The sequence below is a fragment of the Stigmatopora nigra genome, chromosome 5 (assembly GCF_051989575.1).
Source record: "Stigmatopora nigra isolate UIUO_SnigA chromosome 5, RoL_Snig_1.1, whole genome shotgun sequence".
In the NCBI taxonomy this organism is placed as follows: domain Eukaryota; kingdom Metazoa; phylum Chordata; class Actinopteri; order Syngnathiformes; family Syngnathidae; genus Stigmatopora; species Stigmatopora nigra.
The window spans coordinates 8,596,759-8,617,280 of NC_135512.1; the positions used below are offsets into that span (position 1 = coordinate 8,596,759).

A 20,522-nucleotide genomic window follows, 5' to 3' on the forward strand; every position below is an offset into this window, starting at 1 on the left:
GAAAAAAATATACCTAATCAACTACACAATATCTTGATTGAAAGGGAGAGTCACAAGAGTCAATAAAGGTCTTTATGATGGCCATTATTTCCAGCTCATGGGAACGGAAAGCTCCTCGTTATTGATGTCTGACAGGGATCACGGCCAGTCAAAGCTACACTGCACACACTTTGAGCTAACCATGACCCAATTGCCCACCTTTCCCTGATATCGCAGCAGGGGAAAACGAAGGAGGATTCAAACCACAAGATTTCCCTTTCACTGGCTAATAATGTTTGAAAAATCTAGTTATTTATTTACACGTTGGTAGCGAGCTGGACACCAAGATTTTCTCGTACGTGAAATGTCTTGAGTCACACAACATAACAAACAGCAAACTAAAAAAGTATGCGGTAAAAATTCTAAATATCCAACTAATTTCTTACTTTTTGCACAATTACTGAGAAAATTCCCATTCATGGTCATAGTGGATACATTTAAAATATTATATTTGTTTTTGTTTCTTCCTTTTTTACAGAGCTATATTGAAGCATGCAAGGTCAGTGCAAATCTAAATTGTAAAATGTTGGCCGTAAAACAAAAGTCAAGAACCAATCCTGAAAGGAAACCCATTTAATTTAGTATTCATAACATCAAATCCGAGCAAAAACCTGCGAAGGTTAAGTCTAGGTCAAAATGCTCTCCTTTCAGCTCCAACAGACTCAAGAATAATTTGTACACAAGAACAAGCTCCTGCCAAACCCATTAAAAAAAAAAGAGCCTAACCTACAGGTCAGGCAGCAGACAGCAAAAACAGAATCCACCATCCTACCTTTGCTTGTCATGTCAACTGAGATAATAAGGGCCTATACTGGGGGCATGACATTTACACATTTTGATACAAGAGTGGGGCCACTGAGCGTCCCTGTCAAGTGCCAAAGAATAGAAATACAGTATTTGAATAGCCTTGTCGGCAAATCCAACACTGCTCGGCTCCTCAGACAATAGGTGCAGCACTAATCCCCCTTCATGGGCTCTGCATCCCCTGTCATGGCCGCTGGTGAAGCGTGCTGAGACGCTGCGTTGGCGACTGACATGTCAACAAAGGCGGCGTCCCCGGCCTCTGCCGGGGCTGTGTGCTCTGCACTGCCGTGCGTGGAATCTGCATTAGAAGGGGGAGAAAAGCCAAGAGCAACGTGCTAAACAAAAAAGCTGCCAGGGTGCTGGGACCCCTGGTAAGAAGCTCGGTGTGGCCACCCATCAAATGCGCTGAGCTCGGCCGACAGCGCATCCCTCGCCCACCCCTTGGAAGCCCGGCCCCATCACTCTGGTGTCTTTGGCTTGGAACTACTCTTGTGTCCTCCGCTCGGCCGGATCTGACAGCTGTTAGCACGGAGGGTTTTTCGCTCAAGACATCTCTCCATCCACACACAATGACCCCAACGGCCCTGGCCAGGCTTGACAGCCAACCCTTGAAAGACAAGGTGGGGAAAATGGGCTGACAGTGTCACTCATACGCCGATCGCATTTCACACTCCATAGGCAAAGCACAAAGGATCTTTTTTTACTGAAGATAATGACTTGAAAAAGTGACATCTTTTACAGATGCTAATGCTAAATACTAGGTCAAACACCATAAACATAGCCAAGGTTCATTGAGAAATTGATTCTTTATGGATTTAGCGTAATGTACGTTCGCACTATTTAACATAAAGAAATAGGAGCCACTCCTGCTGTGCTGGAAATCCTGACATCACACGGCATCACAATGTAGAAAAAGTCTCTTTTATTTATTTTAAATAAATGTGCACGCAATCGCTGTAAAGCCTGAGGCAAAACCACATGTGGTCTTAAATCTACCATTTGTCTTCCCACCTTTTATACTTTTATTTAATGCAGCTTTGTCTAAATAGGTTATTTTATTTAACCTACAATTTCATAAAATTCCCAACAATCACAAAAGAAAATTACGACTTCTCTCCCCGTTTTGCAAGGCCACTGAGTAAAAACTTCGTTTTATGAATACATTTTATATATAATGATAAAATATAGTTACATGGTGGGCTAAATGATAAAGTCTACATCTGATAAGTTGGCTGAACCTTTAAATAATATAGAAAAATGGAATAAAAAAAAGCCTTGCTGGAAGTTTGAATAAAAAAAAATATAATCATAAAACCCATTACCTTCAGTAAATTACCATGCCTTTAAAACACAGGATCATTTCCCATACCCATAAGTAGGAAACACAGTGTTGAATTTAAATAAATGCATTGAGAGCAACATGAAATCAATTTCAGCAGCTTTCATTTCCAGATTGACTACTCTTGGAACGAATGAGGGTGACATTCAGCTCACAGCACACACTCACTCACACACAGACCAGCAAAATATGCCGTGTTTAGCACACCGTCGATGTATGCAGACATACAAACACATACAAGCTCCTCTCGGGTGCACATCCTTGTCAGCAGTGCTATACTGCCCGTTTACCTTGCCCCAGGACATCAGCGGAACAGCCTATCTGCCGTCTCCCGCATCTCTAAAGACACGTCGCCCTGTTTATCTCCTAATTGACTCTCAGAGGAAGGCTGAGATTGACAGTGTTGCTTCCCACTTCACTTAAGTCCCTTTTAGCCAAGGAAGCCTGCCGAGACTCCAGTTAAAAATACCTTGTGGCCCACTCGCTCCATAGATAAGCTGAACTTCACCTTTGTGAAATATAACCAAGTTTTTTCCAATAACCTTTGAGAAAATTAAAATTTTAGATCAACTTTGTGGCGAAAAAAAACAAACGTACGTCACGAACAAGTCAAACATTTCATTTGTTTCGTCCAAAATCTCGATCAAATGCCTCAGTGCCCATTTTGTCCAGCTTGTCAACACAATTAGGAGAAGCTCCCATAGCTGACAGCTGACAGAAGTGTTGAAATAACATATAGTGTAGGTTTATCATGTCTTGACAGATTCGGAAGACAGAGCAAGATTGTCATAACATCCCTAAACAGGAACGACGCAGTTGATTGAGACTAATTGACAGCGTGAGAGGTAAAACATCAGGGTGATGTGTTTAATTTTTTCCCTCCCCTGTCATTTACTTGTCATCACCTGCCAGAAAGCAATGCTCCTTTTTTTTTGCCGGATGCACGTTGTTCTGACACCTACTTCAAGCTCACTCTATTGCGGTTGCAGAGGACGAGCCAAAAGGGCAACGGGTGAGAGTGCGAGCCAACATGGCCCTTGTCCTCATCTGTCGGAGATTATTTCGCGGGTCACAACTGGTGTGCCGGTGGTTTGTCACGCGCCGCTTGCCGTAATGTCACCGAGACCACCCTTGCAGAACTTGGTCCAGCTGGGGGCCGTCACGCTGCCTCGTCACATCTCAACTAAGCAATCTGTGACTTTTAAAACACCCTCACGAGGGCGTGAGATGCTAATATGGTAAGGGTAATGCCACAGGAAAAATATGTTTTAAAAGTGGAAAACAAATCAGTCTACCATATTAAAACTCAAACCAAGGTGAAGCAGAATACAAGAATAAAAATGCTGTAGAAATAACTCTTGGTGAGGTGAGGTTTTTGCGCTTTGGGACCATTGACCATCTAGTTTTCAAGGTAGTTTTCCCTCTTGCAATGCAAGGTTTAAAACAGTATCTCCATTATATTCCACAAAATCTTTTGCATATGCGTAGTTGATCTTACAAAAATGTATCACCTCCTTTAGCACCTATTTTCATTTGACAGGTTTGCCCTCCTAGTGTTACGAGCCTGTGTAATTACTGACCCACCAAAAAAACCCATCAAACTCCAATTCCCCATAATACTTCAATTTATCAGTGGATTAAAAAAAAAAGTTTTAAAAGTTATAAAAGAGACTTTGAGGGTAAATATTCTTAAAATGCCTCTGGAGCATGCTTTATAAAGAGATCTGTACAACCCTTAGATATGCCACTATGGGTCCTAAAAGGTTTAAATAGAAAAAAAACACCTCCTGTGAGCGAGATTGTTTGAGTTTTGCTCACTTTCAAACATCCGCAAAGAGAGACAAGTCACTTGAGAAGATAAATGTTGTCTGCCGCTGAGCGATTTCGATTTCCTTTTTGTTCCTTATGCCATCCCTTGTTGGGAAAATTCTCATTGCTGCCAAAGCTTTTTTAGATGAGTGTACATTACAAGTCTGTTTCCTCTCTCCTTTTAAAATGTACTCTGATAACCAAGGTAAATGCACAAACTTCAAACACACATGTATTACTTACTACTGTGAGTACAGTAGTTGGTGTGAAGGCAGTGCCTACAGAGGACTCCCTTGTAAAACATGCAACATTAGTTTTTGTAATTGTATCATTCTGTCCGTGTTCTCAAGTGTGCCAGGTGCAAAGTTTTGGTAACTTCACTCCCATCTTTTCTCTGCTAATTAACATGACGGCAGGACGAATGGACATGATAAACTGCCTTCCTTCAGGACAAATGTCTGACATAATATACAATACTTGTATGTAGGATTGTGGCTATTGCCAAAGTACTTTAGAGGGTAGATTCTCAAATGGAATCAGGTTGTCTGGGAGTTTTATCACATATTGTTTGTACCATGACGGATAATGCAATTAAAGCATATCCACTATTGGCAATTTTCTACTGCACACAGTCTACTTCCCTCCATTTGGTTGACTTCCCACTTTAAATGAACAAAACAAAAACAGCTGTTGCTGTTTACAATGGTATTTTTGATTTTATGATTCATGAAAATAGAATGAAGTGAAACAGATGTAAAAATGGCAGAATGTGTGTGGTTCAGTAACTATTTTTTTGGTGTGATATAAAATCCCATGTGCAGGTGAATGGTGTTGGTGTGTTCTAGATGTTACTGCTTATCAAACATTGAGTACCGTGTGGGTTTTCATGACTAAAATACATGTTTCTGGTTACAGTAGGCCTCAGCAACCCACCACCATTGCCAAAGGACACAAACAAATTATTGCAGAAGATAGTTCCATGTTAAGAGTATAAAACAAATCATTCATCAATTAATTCAGCATTTTCTGAAACGCTTATCCCCACAGGGGTCATAGAAAGAAAATGATTATTTTCAGAATATAGAACTGTTTCCTGATAAGATACAATAAGGTGACAATGAGTAATTTACTTGACCAATGAAAAAACAGCATTTGCATTCTTTTGTGACCGTATTCCTATGTACAAAGCAAAACTCATCTAGTAATACTGGGAAACAACAACAACAGAAGCTTAGCAAAGTTGTATTTCAAGTCTAAAATAGGTTAAATATATCCCACAAGTACTCTCTAAAATCTTGTTGAACGTAAATCCCAGACTTCATTATCTGTAATGGTCAGGTGCCCCAATTTTTTTCTTTTTTAAAAATACGTCATGCGCAGTAACATTAGCCTGTTAATTAAAAACGATCTCCTTTTCTCCAACAAAGAAATTCTCTGCAGTCTCCCTTTTTCTGCACTTAATGGCACACAGCAGTCATCTTGTCTAAGCAAAGCCTACTGTACATTACAGCCGTCTGTTTTTATAAGATGACCTGACCGCCACCCCCACACCTTCTTGCCATAATTCTACCCCTTATCCCTCCATCTCAGCAATAGCTGATTTGGCTGAGAGCTTTTACACTTCTCCTCACTGCCTCCACCTTATTCCTGCGACTCGTGAACCACAACGTGCTGATTTGAAAACACATGCACATTATGGAAGACTTCATCCAATTACACTCACTACAAGAAGATCTAAAAGCCCAGGCCAAGCCGCAGTGCCTTTCCGTTTAATAGCACATCGGATGTGTCTCATTGATATCCTATTTCGAGGCTCGTGTAGCATACAGCAGGTTGCTTTGTCACTTGCTTGAGGTGTCACAATAAAACACACATAAAAACTCCAGGAAGTCTATAATTTAGAAATGGGAGGTGGTCTACATTAAAATTATACTGCATCATCACATCCAGAGACAGTATCTTCTGGTAATGAGATATTATTTAGATTGTATGATGACAAAATACAGTAAATATTTTCCTGAAAAAGCAGCCAGGCAACCTCAGGTAACTGATACTTACAAAGTTCAGAATAATAACAATGCTAATGTCAATAAAAACACAATAATGTCCCAACTTGATTATGTAGCCTCCAAGGGGAATAGCAAATTAAATTTGATATTTGAGAACTTGCCTCTGTCTATATTGTATTACACACTGGCTGGGTAGTGAAGGCGGCATGAAATTCAATAATCCTGACAAAAAAATTAAAATGCATATTAACCCAGGATAAAGGTAGGGAATGTACTTTTTTTTCTTCTAGTAATTATGAGGTTTTATTCATTTGTGTCATTTGTCAAAATGACAGCTACTCTCTGCAGGCCGGACTATTCTTCTCTTGCGCTCAGCCGACAGGGTAGGAATAATAATAAATGTTTACAACACTCAGGTAACAGAGTAAATATTGGACTCATCAATTATGGGGGCAAGGGACCCAGACATCAGATCCCATGCTTGTTGTTACTACTGGGGGAAAAAAACTGACTGGTGGTCACATATTATACACTTGCAAAGAAAATCTGACACACATGCCAGCATAGAATTATTTTAGTTTTAGTTAACTCACATCAGCAGAGCTGAAAAGAGCTTTGTTTTGGTTGAGCTGCACAATGAGAGAAAGAAACAGCATCCAATAGGCAGGGTAAACTAAATAATAAATAATATACTTTCAAAAAGAGACATCACAAACTCAGTTACAAGACTTTCTTGACATTCCTTTTGTTATCATAAAGTTTTCTTTGGCCTAAAATACTTATCCATTACATTTTTGGTCATAAACATACTTTAAAAAAAGTTTTTACAAAGTATTCTCGCGAAGAACTTTAAAAATAATCATTGGTTTTCCTGTGTTTGCTATTCTTTTTAGTTGTATTTCATGCCGATGCATTTTGGACAGCAAAGATAAGTTTAAAAAGAAAAAAAGTACCTAATCATGTGTCCCATCTCCCCCAGACACTTACATTATAACACTAATTGCTGAGTTGCTTTTGAAAGCAGCTGTTTATTGCGACCAGATGATCACACTTACAGGTGTTTTCCTTTCTCTGTGGTCATATTAAAAAGGTTCCAATATAAAGACATCCTGCAGGTGCTTGGAGACTGATGCAAATGAGATCCATGCATGTAATGTTCAGGATTTTTTTTTTTTTTTTTGTAAACACAAAAAACAGATTTCATTTTGCTGCTTCAGCGTCCCCAGACAACCATTTTTTGGCGTCCGGAGGTAGCTGGGAGCAGGTGGTGAAAGCATGCAAGCTTAATGCTGAACTTTACCTTTACCAAAGTGATCAGACTTGTTTGTGACATCACAAAATAATTGATGTGGATTCGGTCATTAATATGGGATTACAAACACACATGGATTCATGTGGCCTTTAATGCAAAAGCACGTAGATATCATGTTTGACTTTTCTCATTGTCCCCCATATTTTGTCTGTATGCAAACCGACGCCATTACCATAGCAGTCTGTTAACCTAAAACTACTGTGTGCAAAAGATTAGGATAATATGAATTTAAATAATAACTTTGTACTGCTGGCTATTGGCTTGGTTTGTTATCAAGTTGCAAATAAAACAATTTTCCATTTTTTTTCCCCAACAAGAAAAAGATCACAATTAACTGACCAAAAATATTCGGACACTACGAATGTTCTATTAATTATCCCTACATTATGTGGGGGAAAAAAATAAGTGCAGGCACTCCAAAGGATACTAATTAAACACAGCCACCTTGCATATAAATAAATAACTATCAAAATTAGGAAAATTGTAGAATTAATTTGAGGAACATATTGAATGGCCATCATGACTCAATATTAGAATTGCTGTGCAGCTGCGCCTCAATCAACGAGTGTGCAAGAGTGCCAAACAGTTGGAACACATTTTAACCCACACACACACACACACACACACACACACACACACTGTCTCATAGCGAGCTAAGAAATCGCCCTAACACACTTTGGCAAGGGTACAACGTACCACAACCACATTCCCCTTTCCAAGAAAATGTCTCATTCTTAATTTAGCAGGATTTATCAGTGCAAATAGTAAATCCTCTTCAAGCATCCAGGAAGCAACGAGGTGGAAAGTGAAGGCAAAATTTTGAAAAGACTAAAAAAAGAGATCTCCAATGGATAGGAGTGGTCCACAATGGGTTGGCATGATAGTACGTGTTAAGAGTGGATATATTATTGTGATCTCAGCTGGCCAGATGACTAGGTAGTTGCCTCTCTTCTGCATATCAGTGTGTAGATAGATCCGAGGACAGCTAAATAGCTGTTATACTTAGTCTGGTTTGTGTGAAATTGAACAAGGAATTTATCAGCTTTAATGATAAAATCTTTGACAATTTGGCTTTTATAATTAACACGAATCCAGATAACTAAAATGCAAAAAAAAAATCAATTTCAGTTGTTTTTTGCCCCCTAACTGTGACTCGCAGGTGAAGCTCTGTCTTCCCTATCTCCCTGACTACACATTACTAAATCAATCAAATACATGCAGTGCATTTGTTCTACATTATTTTGTATTGCTTGCTTAGGGTGTCCATGCTCAGGGGAATGTTTTAATTAAAAGTTGTGAGTGGCCCTGGTCTCAAGCGCAAGCAAAAGAAAAAAAAAGAGAAAGAAAAAATAAGGTTGTTGAATTCCCTCCTTTCTTTAAGCATTGACAGCCCTTGTAAGCCAGTGTGGAAGAGCTCTGTTCTCTTGAGACTTCAGTTTTGACAGACTCATTAGTGAGTAGACCCACCCCTAGTCTATATGTTATATTTATACCCCCTCACCTGTGTGCCATCCGTGGTGTCGATAATGACTTAAAACACTTGCCAAATGTCAAGTGATAAAACCACTGGGAGGGATTACATTAAGGCTCAATGTGTGTCTTGAAAAAAAAGTCTTACCCAACTTCCACACGAGCCTATACACTATTTTTCTTCTTTATTTTAAATGAGTGTTAACTAAGTAACACCATGAGAAGCTCGGGCAAAGCCATGAGAGCCAGATCACTTGGGGGCCATCAAGTGTAATAAGATTATCATTAATTGCAGCCTTTGGGGACATTTGTTCTTCAAATAATTATTCTTTAAAAAATTAGTGTGGCAAAAATGAGAGCGCATTAGTTTTCACAGCTTTTAAGATCTATCTTTTTTTTATTTAACGTGACATATACGTGTCGGTTAAAAAAAAATCGATCAACCAATTGCATTGAAAAATTCCCTAGAGAATACAAAGTACTGCAGGCAGAGTTATCCAAAGATATAACCCATAGTCAACGACTTTTGATTAAACATGAAATCGTACTCATTTTAAACTGCGAGAGTGGAAGTAGAAAGGAAACCTTTTCAATGTAGTTATTCAACTCATAAAGTAAATTGTAATATAGTATTTCCATCAGAATTCATTAGTACTGTTTAAAATCTATGGAACAGCTTTTTCTATACATAAAAGTTGCATGAGCATATTCAACTGAGAAAAAAAAACAATGCTGCACTTTGTGCCAAAGATTGCACATTTTGCTATCCTGGGGTAAGAATGCGAGTCCTAACTCCACAAAGTTTATACCCGTATGTAAAAATAGCAGCTGTATTTATGGGTAATTCAAGTCGAGAATAACACAAGCAGAAAAGATGGAAAGTCATGGGAGGGAGTTATACTGCATGTGGTAGTTTTGATTCTCGCATCTCTTCAGCACAACCACTTGGGGCGATTTCCGAACAGAATCCGTGCTCAGTCAACTTTGGATCGGCAGTCACGTACGTCTTTTCAAAACCACCATGCCAAACATGGTTAGCAGCTTTCCTTCAGCTGCTGTCTATCAATGTCATATTGGATCAACAAGGCAGAACCCGTTCTGAGTCTCTTTTCCCCTGCTGCACAAATGCAAGTCTTCTACCTCATCTCTCATTGCACTTTGAGATTTGTTTAGTCCAGGTTAAGAACTGTGATATAGCTGTTGGTTAATTTATAACCCCCCAATTTGTTTTCTATTTTCATTTTTTTTTCAGCATAAGAATGGCATACCTTTTCACTATTAATTGCCAGATATCTGGGTACGCTGGAGGCCATCATGTGTCTCCTCCATTTACAGATTGATCTAAACTAAACTAAACAGAACATGTAAACTCTACACATTGTTGGGCGCCTTGGGATCAAACCCTGGATCCCAGAAGAGTGAGGCCGATGCGCTTACCACTCATCCACCGGGCCACCTGGGTTTAACTCGTTCAGTAGCTATTTATATAACTGTAGAAATACAGCATATGACACAGACAGGTAATGGCTGCAAATGAGAACATTTCTGAGAAATAACTAACTCAGGGGTCACCAACTCTGGACTTTGAGGGCACCTATCCAGTCTTTTTTCTATTTTTACTTCTCCAACACACCAGAATCAAATAATCAGGGTCATTATCAGGTTTCTGGACAGTTTGCTGAGGAGTTGATCATTGGATTCAGGTATGTTGGAGGGGTGAAGACATTGAAACAGGCTGGGTAGGTGCCCTTGAGGACTGGACTTGGTGATCTCTGAACCCATCGTAACAGAAAATTAGTTCAGCTAGGACAACCAAAGTGAGTTTACTAGAGACATGTGAAACAAAAATGCTCCCACAAAATAATAACTCTCTTAAAATGTGATTATGTGTTCATAACAATTGTACTAGAGTCTGAAGAGTTGGCCATATTGATCCTGTTAAAGACCTCATGTTTGCCCAATATATCCACAACATTGTTAGCAAAATATGTTTCCCCCCTAAAACTCTTTTCTATCTCGTCATAATTTGAGTCACAGTGAAAACAATAGAAATCTAATTAAAAGATAGTTCAACCAATTAACTTCTTGCTATAAGTTTCAAATGCAAAGACTAAATATAGTAGAGTAAAAAAAAACAACTTTCTGCAAAACTAAAACAGAACCCAAATCAGTAATTTGTTCATGCTAAGTGTGCATCCAATTCATATAAACAATAAACTCGTTTGCCTTTTTGGTGTTTTTATCCAATCTTATTAGAGCAAAAGTCCACAGTCCCTTAGAACATGGTGTGATATTTTTACTTGGTAATGAACATCAAAAAACTAATGCAAAGATAATCTACAAACGGACTATTTTAATGAGATTAGGAAATGGCGAGAATTACTGAATAGTTTTGCTGGAGCATTATTAATTTGTAAGCAAACTGCCATTGATTTGTCACTACAATACATAACAATGACCATTTGGAAGGGCGCACAAATTATAGTTTAATAAATAACTGGAAATCATTGATGTAATTCGATAGGGATGAATAGTTATTAATTACATTGGCCTGAGAAATTGTGTTGCACATCTCTTTAAATAGAGATATCATATTTTTATAAGAATTGAAAAGATTTGCCTTTTAAATTTCAAAGAGTACTTAAGAGCACACATCAAGTCTTATTATTCTCCACTTTGCTGTGTATATATAATAGTATATAAGCAATAAACAGTTTTTATTGACAGCAGGGATTTGGGATTCACAGTCGTGCTTTGACATTGAAACCCCATTTTGCTCTCAATGATAACATGAGGTGCCAAATGTTCCTATCAAACGTGATATTGGCAGCAGAGAATAAAATAGCCCATAATTTTGACCCCAAGAACCCTCCACTTCCCACTTTGCACTCAGTTTCACTCGAAACACAACTCCCATAAAATGTTGGCTCCATCATCACCAAAGAAGACAAGCCAATATGTTGGAAGCCACTCTCAAGAGAAAAAGCACTGGTGCCTCAACAACCCATAACAATACTCTCCAAAAAACACTAAAATCTGATGGGAATTCATTTAGACAGCAGGGCACACTCTCTTCAAAATTTCTATTACACTTTTACATTAAATCTCATTCTGAGTGTCAGATGAGTTTGCAGTCATTCTAGACTGTGAGATAGTGTGAACAAAGTGTACAAGAGGGAGAAAGCAGAAAAGTGACACCAATTGGGTGCCAAATGTACATGTTTTACTATAATTCAGAGGAAAAACAGTGACAACAGTCCAATATACAGTACTTTGCAAAAGTCTAGAGCGCCTTACCTTTTAACGTCATGTTACAATGGCCTCAATGAAACCATCTAACACCCCAAATTATAATAACCATACACACATCCATTATTCCTTCCAAACCACAAAGACAGATAATAATATATGGTTTTTCCCACTGTTTAAAGTTATGTGAAACACAGTAGTACCAAAACACAGTATTAAAAGGAGATGTATATTTTTCACTTTCCATTCACACATCACATTCTTTGTGCCAAATGGAATAAATTGCTACATCGTTAATTTAATATATTCTGTAAGTAGTATATATCATAACTGAAGCTACGCTATCCGATAAAACTAATTTCCACTTTCCATTTCTGTGCATCTGGCCATTCTAGCAGACTGTGGCAACTTGTGCTGACCTCACTTGCAGCAATTTTATGTTTGCATTTTCCCACAAACAACTCCAACTCTATCACTACAAAAATGTATGGTTGTCGAGTGAAACCCATCACAGTTATCTGAAGCATAAAATGCAACTTGAAATATCCCAGAAACCACCACATTTCCATCAAGCCAAAAAATAAGTGTTTTCACAACACAAATCAGAAGAAATCCTTCACTACTTTTCTTCCCTTATCTATAAAGATAACGCGATCACACAAAAGTGCCTACAAGTTCTATTCTGGTAGAAAAGAAAAGAAATTAGCAGCCAGCTTACCAGAACTCTGCTCAGCTCCAATATCCATGCTGAATGAAGTTTTGTGGACCACTCTTGCTTCCAGCCATTTTCAGGTAAAGCCTTGCACCAATGCCCTTTATTTTGACAGAAAAGAAACAGCATGTTACTTTTAAATTTAATTGCAACTGTCAGCAGCTAACATCATAATTCCAAAAGACACTCCTTTCTCCCCATCTGTTGAAGGACATTGATAAGATAGTAGGGCTATCTTTGGGGGGCAAAAAAACAAAAAAACAAATGAAATATACTGCAGGATGGATATAGTAGAAACATGTAGTATGTACTGGTATGTCATACTATATACTGAACCACGTGAAAAGGTCACAAGTGGAGTAAACATACTCCTCCTATTAGAAAGCCTAGGGTATGTCATCAATTTTAAGGAGCAAGAAATGAAGTCACTGGAGGACAGAGTGCCCATAGCTAAGACTGGACAAAACAAGGCATGGAAAATCCATAAATAAATCCAACTGGCTTCTCTGCTTTTGCTTCAATACAACAAATTTATTGTGCGTTGGCTTTGTTCAAAAATAAAGAATAGGAAAAAGATGAATAAAAGTGGGAAAAGAAGCAAAATATTTCCCTGGCACGACGACATCATTAAATTGAAAGGAAGTAAACAAGGGGACAAATCTGAAGTCCTGCATGCCGCAGCGTGACATCGTTGTAAGCACAAACGAGTTGTTGGATCAAAGGCTTAGCGTAGTCAATGTGTCAAAGTCAATCAGGACCATTGTTCTGTTCTTTTAGTTGTTATAGGTTTCACTCATTAACGGAAAGATTTGATGAGTAAATCAGGGGGAGGCGAAAAGACCAGCAAACAATTATTTACTCCGATTTAAATAAGCAGCCCTCGTGCAAATGCCACAAGGCTTCGCTTAAGCATTTTAACAATGAGCCGTCCATCTGTGGGAATTCACTCATTAGCACATTTTCTTTCACAGAGACTGCAAGAATGTGATACGATATGCCACCGACTGTAATAGGGGAGTGTGACTTTTGTCTGGACTACAAGGATGAAACATTATCCTACAACAAAGTAATACAAAGTCTTGTGCAGGATTTATAACAAGGCACTGGCGCCACAATACAAACATCAAATGAAATGAAGGAACAAGGCTAAGCATAATGACTGAAGTTGAAGGAGGTGTCATAAAAAGGACAGAAAATGCATACACCTGCTGTGTCCAACCGACTTGACCTCAGGCGATTTCAAAAAGTTGTTCATTTAACGAATAGCTGAATATGTACATCATTAATATCGGGCATTTTTAATTCACAATACATTTGCAAGAACATGATCAAGCGTTGATTGAAAAACGTACTTCAAGTTTGAATAAGATTTAGATATCGGCACACTCCCATTTGAGAAAGATACATTCCCGATGTTTGACAACATGAGTATTTGTCTCGATACAACCATCCCTATTATACATGAACTAATGTATTATGAATAAATCATGTAGTTAAATGTAGGATGCATTCCGTAATGTATGCAATTTACCATACTAAGGGTGATGCACACGCTGTAATTATCTGGGAGCACGCTAATCAGCCCTCATTATACAGTATTCCAGACATCTTCTTGTGGAGACCAGTGGTAGGAAAAGGAGAGCACACACCTTTCAAGTTGTCTACCATTAAAAGGCCAAGCCTCACACATTTCCATGCTGACATATTTACGCAGGCCTCTCCAATAATAGAGCTTTGTTTGCTCTCTTGCTTATCTTCCCGTAGAAGACTGTTGACTTGCACAGCAACACGCCTTCCTGAAGCACTTTCACTGAGTTACTGTGAGACTTCTGGCCTTGGTTCAAAACCCCTCTGTCTCTTCTAGAAAGCCTGGACGCTATAGGACATTGATGCACATAAAAATGCACCATATTCCAAGAACGACTAGTTGTGTTAGGTGAAAATTTACTTGTGCGGTGCTTCCATAATTTGTATGCAAGTGCCCCACTTAATACATTGACACTAGGGCTGTAAACAATGTTTTGGATGTTTATTAATTTGATGTATTCACTAATGGTTTGTTGTCAGTAGATGTACACAGCATAGTAATGTAATACAATGTTTGTCATTTTTTAGCTTCAGATAAATAAACCACTTTAATTTAAACATTAATCTTAGGTTCGACAATTATAGTCAGACAGATACATATAAATAAATTCTTTAGCTAGTGACTTCTGTGATAGCTTCCTCTTTTCAGTTTCCCTCAATTTGTAATGATAAATGAAAACATTTTGTATTGATTTATACAGAGTATTAATTTTCCTTTTCGCCGCAAGGGAAGCTCAATTAGCAAAGTAAAAACAGCAGAGTCATTATGACTGAAAAAGTAATTATGGTATTGTAGTGAAAATTGACGACCTCACAAATCACATTTATGACACACTATATATATATAGAAAAAATGTACATACTGTTCAGTAATTGATAGACCTTTTTAAATACCTGCTTTGGTGTTCCATAAAGGTTACTTGAAAAGGACATCTAAGGTAGGGAGGTATATTAAGATATTTTTATTATATTTTTCTTCTTCTCTACTATAGCCAGCCACCTTTTTGACCCCTGCGCTTGCTTACTGAAAGGAAAGGTCTGCTGGGAAATGCACTGGGACATGGGAATTAATCTTGTATGGCAAGATGTGTAGACTTTATTTTCGTGAAATTGCTACCGCCCTGTTTTTTTCTTTCTTTCTTAATCTGAGAAGTTAAACCAATGTTTCATTGTAATGAGTCTTTAAAACTAATGGATATAGTAGTAGGATTTTCCCTTTTTTGGAGAAAAAAAAAGCCGTAATTGTCTGTAACCATCTCTGAACTATTGAAGCCAAGCTAATTTGTCATTTCAAACAGAGACTGTATTTTAGGCGACGTTAATAGAGCAAAGAAGGTGTCATAGTGGTACACATGATAAGAAAAATGCACGTTAAAACAAAATCTGGCAAAAATGGGCTTACGTGTCACTGATAATGTCTTTATGGATACTGTGACATACATTGTACACTGGTTAGTGAGCTGGGAAAGACTTCTATTCTCACATTCTTCCTAAGCTATTATCTACTACATTGAGCATGATCCACAATGGAAATTAAGAAAATCAAGGTTGAGGAACCAAATTTAAACTAATCCCACAATGACATTTTGATTTATTGAAACAGAAACAGGACATCCAGTGGCAGGAAATGTATTATGAGGAAGGGCTTTGGCAGAATTTTTTTTTCAGAAGCTTAATTTGTTCTGACGAGACACATCCACACCTTAAAAAAGAAGCAGAGGAAATAATGCCTCTGATAAACAAAGACAGGGCGGAACGGGAAGCTCAGCAAAAGCAACCAAGTGTATCATTTAGTTATAGACCGTAACTGTACTGAAGTTGCGGGTGAAGCGTTAGATTCATGGCTGATTACACATTGCTTTATAGACTTGACTTCACTCCCAATATATTGCACAGAAAAGCCAGTGATACTTTCCCAAATGACCAGCAATTAAAACCAATATTTGTATTTTTTTGTTTATATTTGAACAATGTCTACAATGCAAATACTGCCAAACAACTAATTACAAAAAAAATGAAGTTTCAACCTCACATTGTTAATAAATCATTATCTAGGCCATCAAAAAAAGAGAAAAGAACAACTCCATTGCCCTCCATGATGTTTGTGACAGGGAAGATGCTGTGAAAAGGTTACAGCTGACAGTTTAGCGGGCTGCTTTGTGACGTGAAGAGCCATATGTTGCAGGGCTTCTCAAAGGTTAAATACTATCAGCAAATATAAACATTTTGTAGTGCAGATCTCCAAGGTGTAATTAACTAGATTCATGCTCTCTTAGTCACAATGCTGTTGATCAATTTGTATACTTCATTGCCTTTAAAAACCAAATGATTTAGCTGTCAAACCAAACCTCATTAGTAAAATCTATGATTTAATGTGATAATACGTTATAATCGTCATCATATTTTAATAATTTTTTAGAATGTGAATGCTAGCTGTACTGAAATCAGGCAATAGTAAAATCCACCTTCAAAACCATAAAAGGCAACGAAAAAATAAATAAAAAATTATAAAACAAGTAAGCAAGTTTTCAGTTTATCTTGGATGAGGGAGGAACAATGAAAAAAAAGATGAATTGAAGCCAAAGTACAGTATTTACAGTTAAGAGCATTTCAAAAAGAGCCAAAAAGAAAGTTGTAAAATAAAACTCAGTAAAATTTTGAGTTTAAATCTCTGATAATGCACAACAATTTAAATGATGGTAATTAAGTCCTAAACAAATTTTCCCCAATGGATACGATTAATGTGAAACTTATTACAGGCTATGGCACCCAAGGGGGTAATACATTCATACTAATCTCATTGTTGTCAGCCTAGGGGCTTCATAGCTATTGAAATGGCTTCGCATTAAGGGCAAGAGTAGACAGGAGGTAGAGAGTTCTGGGAGTTAAAATTAGAGCTATGATAAATGACCTGCGCGCAGGCTTATACTGTCAAAAAAAAAAAAAAAAAAAAAACGACAAGCAGGAACAACAGAAGATGCATTTTCTGTACGCGAGGCATGGGTCTGCTGGGAATTACCCACTATGACTGACAGAGGCGGAGGATAAGTATGTTTTCTTTTTTTTTTTTCATTCACCTGTGTTTTGAGTCACAGTAAAATTGATTCACAGACCATAGAAAATAATTATGTCATATATAGTGGACATTTTTTCTCTTGATTCTGGCCTAATACGAAATATTCAGAAGTTGAGATTCCAGGCAGGACTATATAGAAATATGATCATCAACCAATCAAATTTAAAAGCGTCACGTTCCATATAATGATTATGCATCAGCAGTATATGACGAATCACCACTTTTGGCCTTGCGGTTGCATTAATTGCTTGGTCCATTACTTGGATTGGGGGATTTAAAAGCATGCAAATAAAAAAATAGCTCTCCAAACTTTCAGGCTTCAGACATACTGGAGACATTGGCATTGACAAAAAAGTTAATGTCAGAAGCAGGTCGGTGAGTGATGGATCTTTACTAGAGAGCTCAAAGTGTGTTTAGCACGGAAACACTCCTCATTCACGGAGCTAAAAGCCTGTGCAAATATATTACATCAAATTGCATTGTTGGGAGTCAGACATATAAAAGACAAATAAAAATGACCTCATCCAAACAGATGAATGTTTCTTAAAAGTTCCAGAAAGTTAGAAACATGAAGCTGCATGGGAAAAAATGTGAGGCGTTTATATCAAGTGAATGAAGAAAATGATAGATTTTTAAGATAAAAAACTAATTGGATGAGACATTTGTCTGTTATTCCAGTATAGAGATCAACAACAGATTGACTAAGCACCAGCACTATTTCATATCAGCAGACAATTCTTTGTTGCAGCACAAAATGTTGGTGCATTCTAATAGAATGGCTACTTAGGAAAATCTATATTTTTCTCTTGGAGCCACGAATGCATTCCATTACAAACATTGTTGCAAGAAACAATGATTTTTTTTTAAGAACAATAACCATAGTGGAGTGGACTGGGGTCTTAATTTGTTTGGTAATATACATGGTTTAAATAACATAGATCATGTCTGTTTCTATGTGAGATTACTTTTTCAGATGTGGTTTTAAATGTTTCATCTTATTTTTTGAATTATTAAAAATATAATAACCCTGTATGCAATAAAAAAAGGTCAAATATAGATCAGTTGGTATATTCCACTTGAATTGTTAGTGAGAAACATTTAACTCTGTACCTCAGACTTTTGTATTTTGAAGCCTTCTCATTATAAAACTGTGAGTGAGCTGGGATATTTCAAGCGCCAATTAACTGTTAATGTTATCATTATATTGCAAACTCTAGAGGGACCATTTCTTCAAAATAAATGCATTTTTGAATAATGCTAACAGTGATCCTACCAGCACACCCACTCCTAAAGACAGCTTAGCAAAGTAAGGACCTAGGTAATTACATAGCTTACAGCATTGAGCGTAACTCTGCCAATTAACCTTGCCGAGATCCCTGTAAATGTTTCCTCCTGCTAGATGAGCATTTAAACAATCCACTACTCAACACACATCCTGTTTTTGTTTGCATTATTGTAAGACAACTCCCTAACGTTATTAACAAATAGGCCTACGGTTTCATGCGAGGGTCACCGTGTAGTAGATGGGGAAGTCGATTTCTTCAAGATAATGGCTTAAATTGCTTTCAGATTGTAATATCAGCCTTGTATTTAGGTTAAATGAGATGAGGATTTATTGTTCTGAACCTGTCCGTGATGATGTCATTGTAATGATGGAACAGAGAGTATCCAGCTGTCAGATCCCGATAATGTAAACAACTAGCACAACATCCCTTTTGCCTTTTGTATGTATAAATGTCAAATTAGAGCTCAATGGGAGGAAATCCCCGGTTTGTCCTGAAAAAATGAAAACACGCACAAATGAAAATATCCACTAAAGCCTTTGTGTAACGTGAAGCATCAGTGAGCATGTAATCCTCAAAGAATTTCCGGCAGTGGTGGAATAACTTTGAGAGGGAGACAAGGATGATTTTGCATAGTCCCTGAAATGAACTTATTCCTAAAAATACAGCTGAATAGCAGCTTTGAATGAAAGAGTAGGTAACATGTGAAGCAAATAGATTTAGGAAATCCAAGTATATGCAATTTTTTGTTAAGGAATTGCGAGCAAGTATTCTTATGAAGTATTTATTGACTCATTATTCGGATACAGGGCTATTTTTAAGTCCTTAGCAAAGCGAGCTACTGTATCAAGAAAAGTTAAATAGCAAACCTTCTGTGGTTTAACCACAATGCTCCAAGAGCGTTATCTTGGGGAGAAAAGACATGCTGGCATTTCTATCGCTAATGTGTTTTCCACTGCCTTTGAGACCAAACCAGCATTTGTTTCAAATTATACCCACAAAAGCTGCGGCAGCTCCATTGTGTTCAGGATGGTTTATTTGCCAAAGCACTTTGCATATTCCCATGAAGCTTGCACAACCCTGCATCCGACACAAGTCCAATCAGAATGTGTCGAATAACAGTGACAATAATCAGAAGGATATGTTGCAATCACTGCTACACAGCAAGAGTTCCGCTCACAGGAAACAGCGTGAGCGCCAGCTATCAAACAGTAAGAGGCTTGTGACATCAAAATCAATGCTTTCAGATTTCCTTATTAATAAACATGACCAATTAAGTTAGCAAACTATTTACCAACAGTCTGATTCAAGATGTTTTTTTATCAGTACGTGTTACATTTATTTGGAGATTGTAACATCAAATACACAATGTCTTCAGATTTTACTGATTCTGCAAAATGACAACAAAATTTTGCCATGTAAACTTTACACGACAGAGGAATAGGTATGATGGACCAAACTGTCCAAATTTCAACAAGTTAAAGTATATTTAAGGTTCAAAATTATTGAAAAACAGAGCCAGTGGCCAGTTAAAGTCATCAAACCCTGACTGACCTTTCAGCCTAGGGGTCACCAACTCCAATCCTCACTCCTTTACTTTTGACTTATATAAAATATCCTTGGGACATTTCATTAAATAAAATCACCAAGAAATTACTAAAATACCTAAAATTGCTATATATTGTGCATACATGAAATTATATATATGGTAAATATGCACAATTGAGGTAAAAGATTCAAACTTCTGGTATTTACCTTAATATATGCAGGCTGAAACCAATTCCACAAAAGGCCGCAGGGGGTGCAGGTTTTCATTCAATCTGAAAGAAAAAG

At 37.6% G+C, this 20,522-nt stretch overlaps 1 protein-coding gene across 5 annotated transcripts in view; it reads right to left on the minus strand.

Annotated features, from left to right (window-relative positions):
* Positions 1 to 20,522, minus strand: part of LOC144196528 (uncharacterized) — a 109,807-nt gene that overhangs the window by 26,776 nt on the left and 62,509 nt on the right. For all 5 annotated transcript variants that reach the window (XM_077716802.1, XM_077716801.1, XM_077716800.1 and 2 more), the window contains 2 exons: positions 20,445 to 20,509; positions 12,750 to 12,844 (listed from right to left, as the gene is read on the minus strand). In XM_077716802.1, coding sequence (XP_077572928.1) covers positions 12,750 to 12,777 — 28 coding nt within the window. In that variant the 5' untranslated portion in view covers positions 12,778 to 12,844; positions 20,445 to 20,509. The remainder of the gene's footprint in view (positions 1 to 12,749; positions 12,845 to 20,444; positions 20,510 to 20,522) is intronic.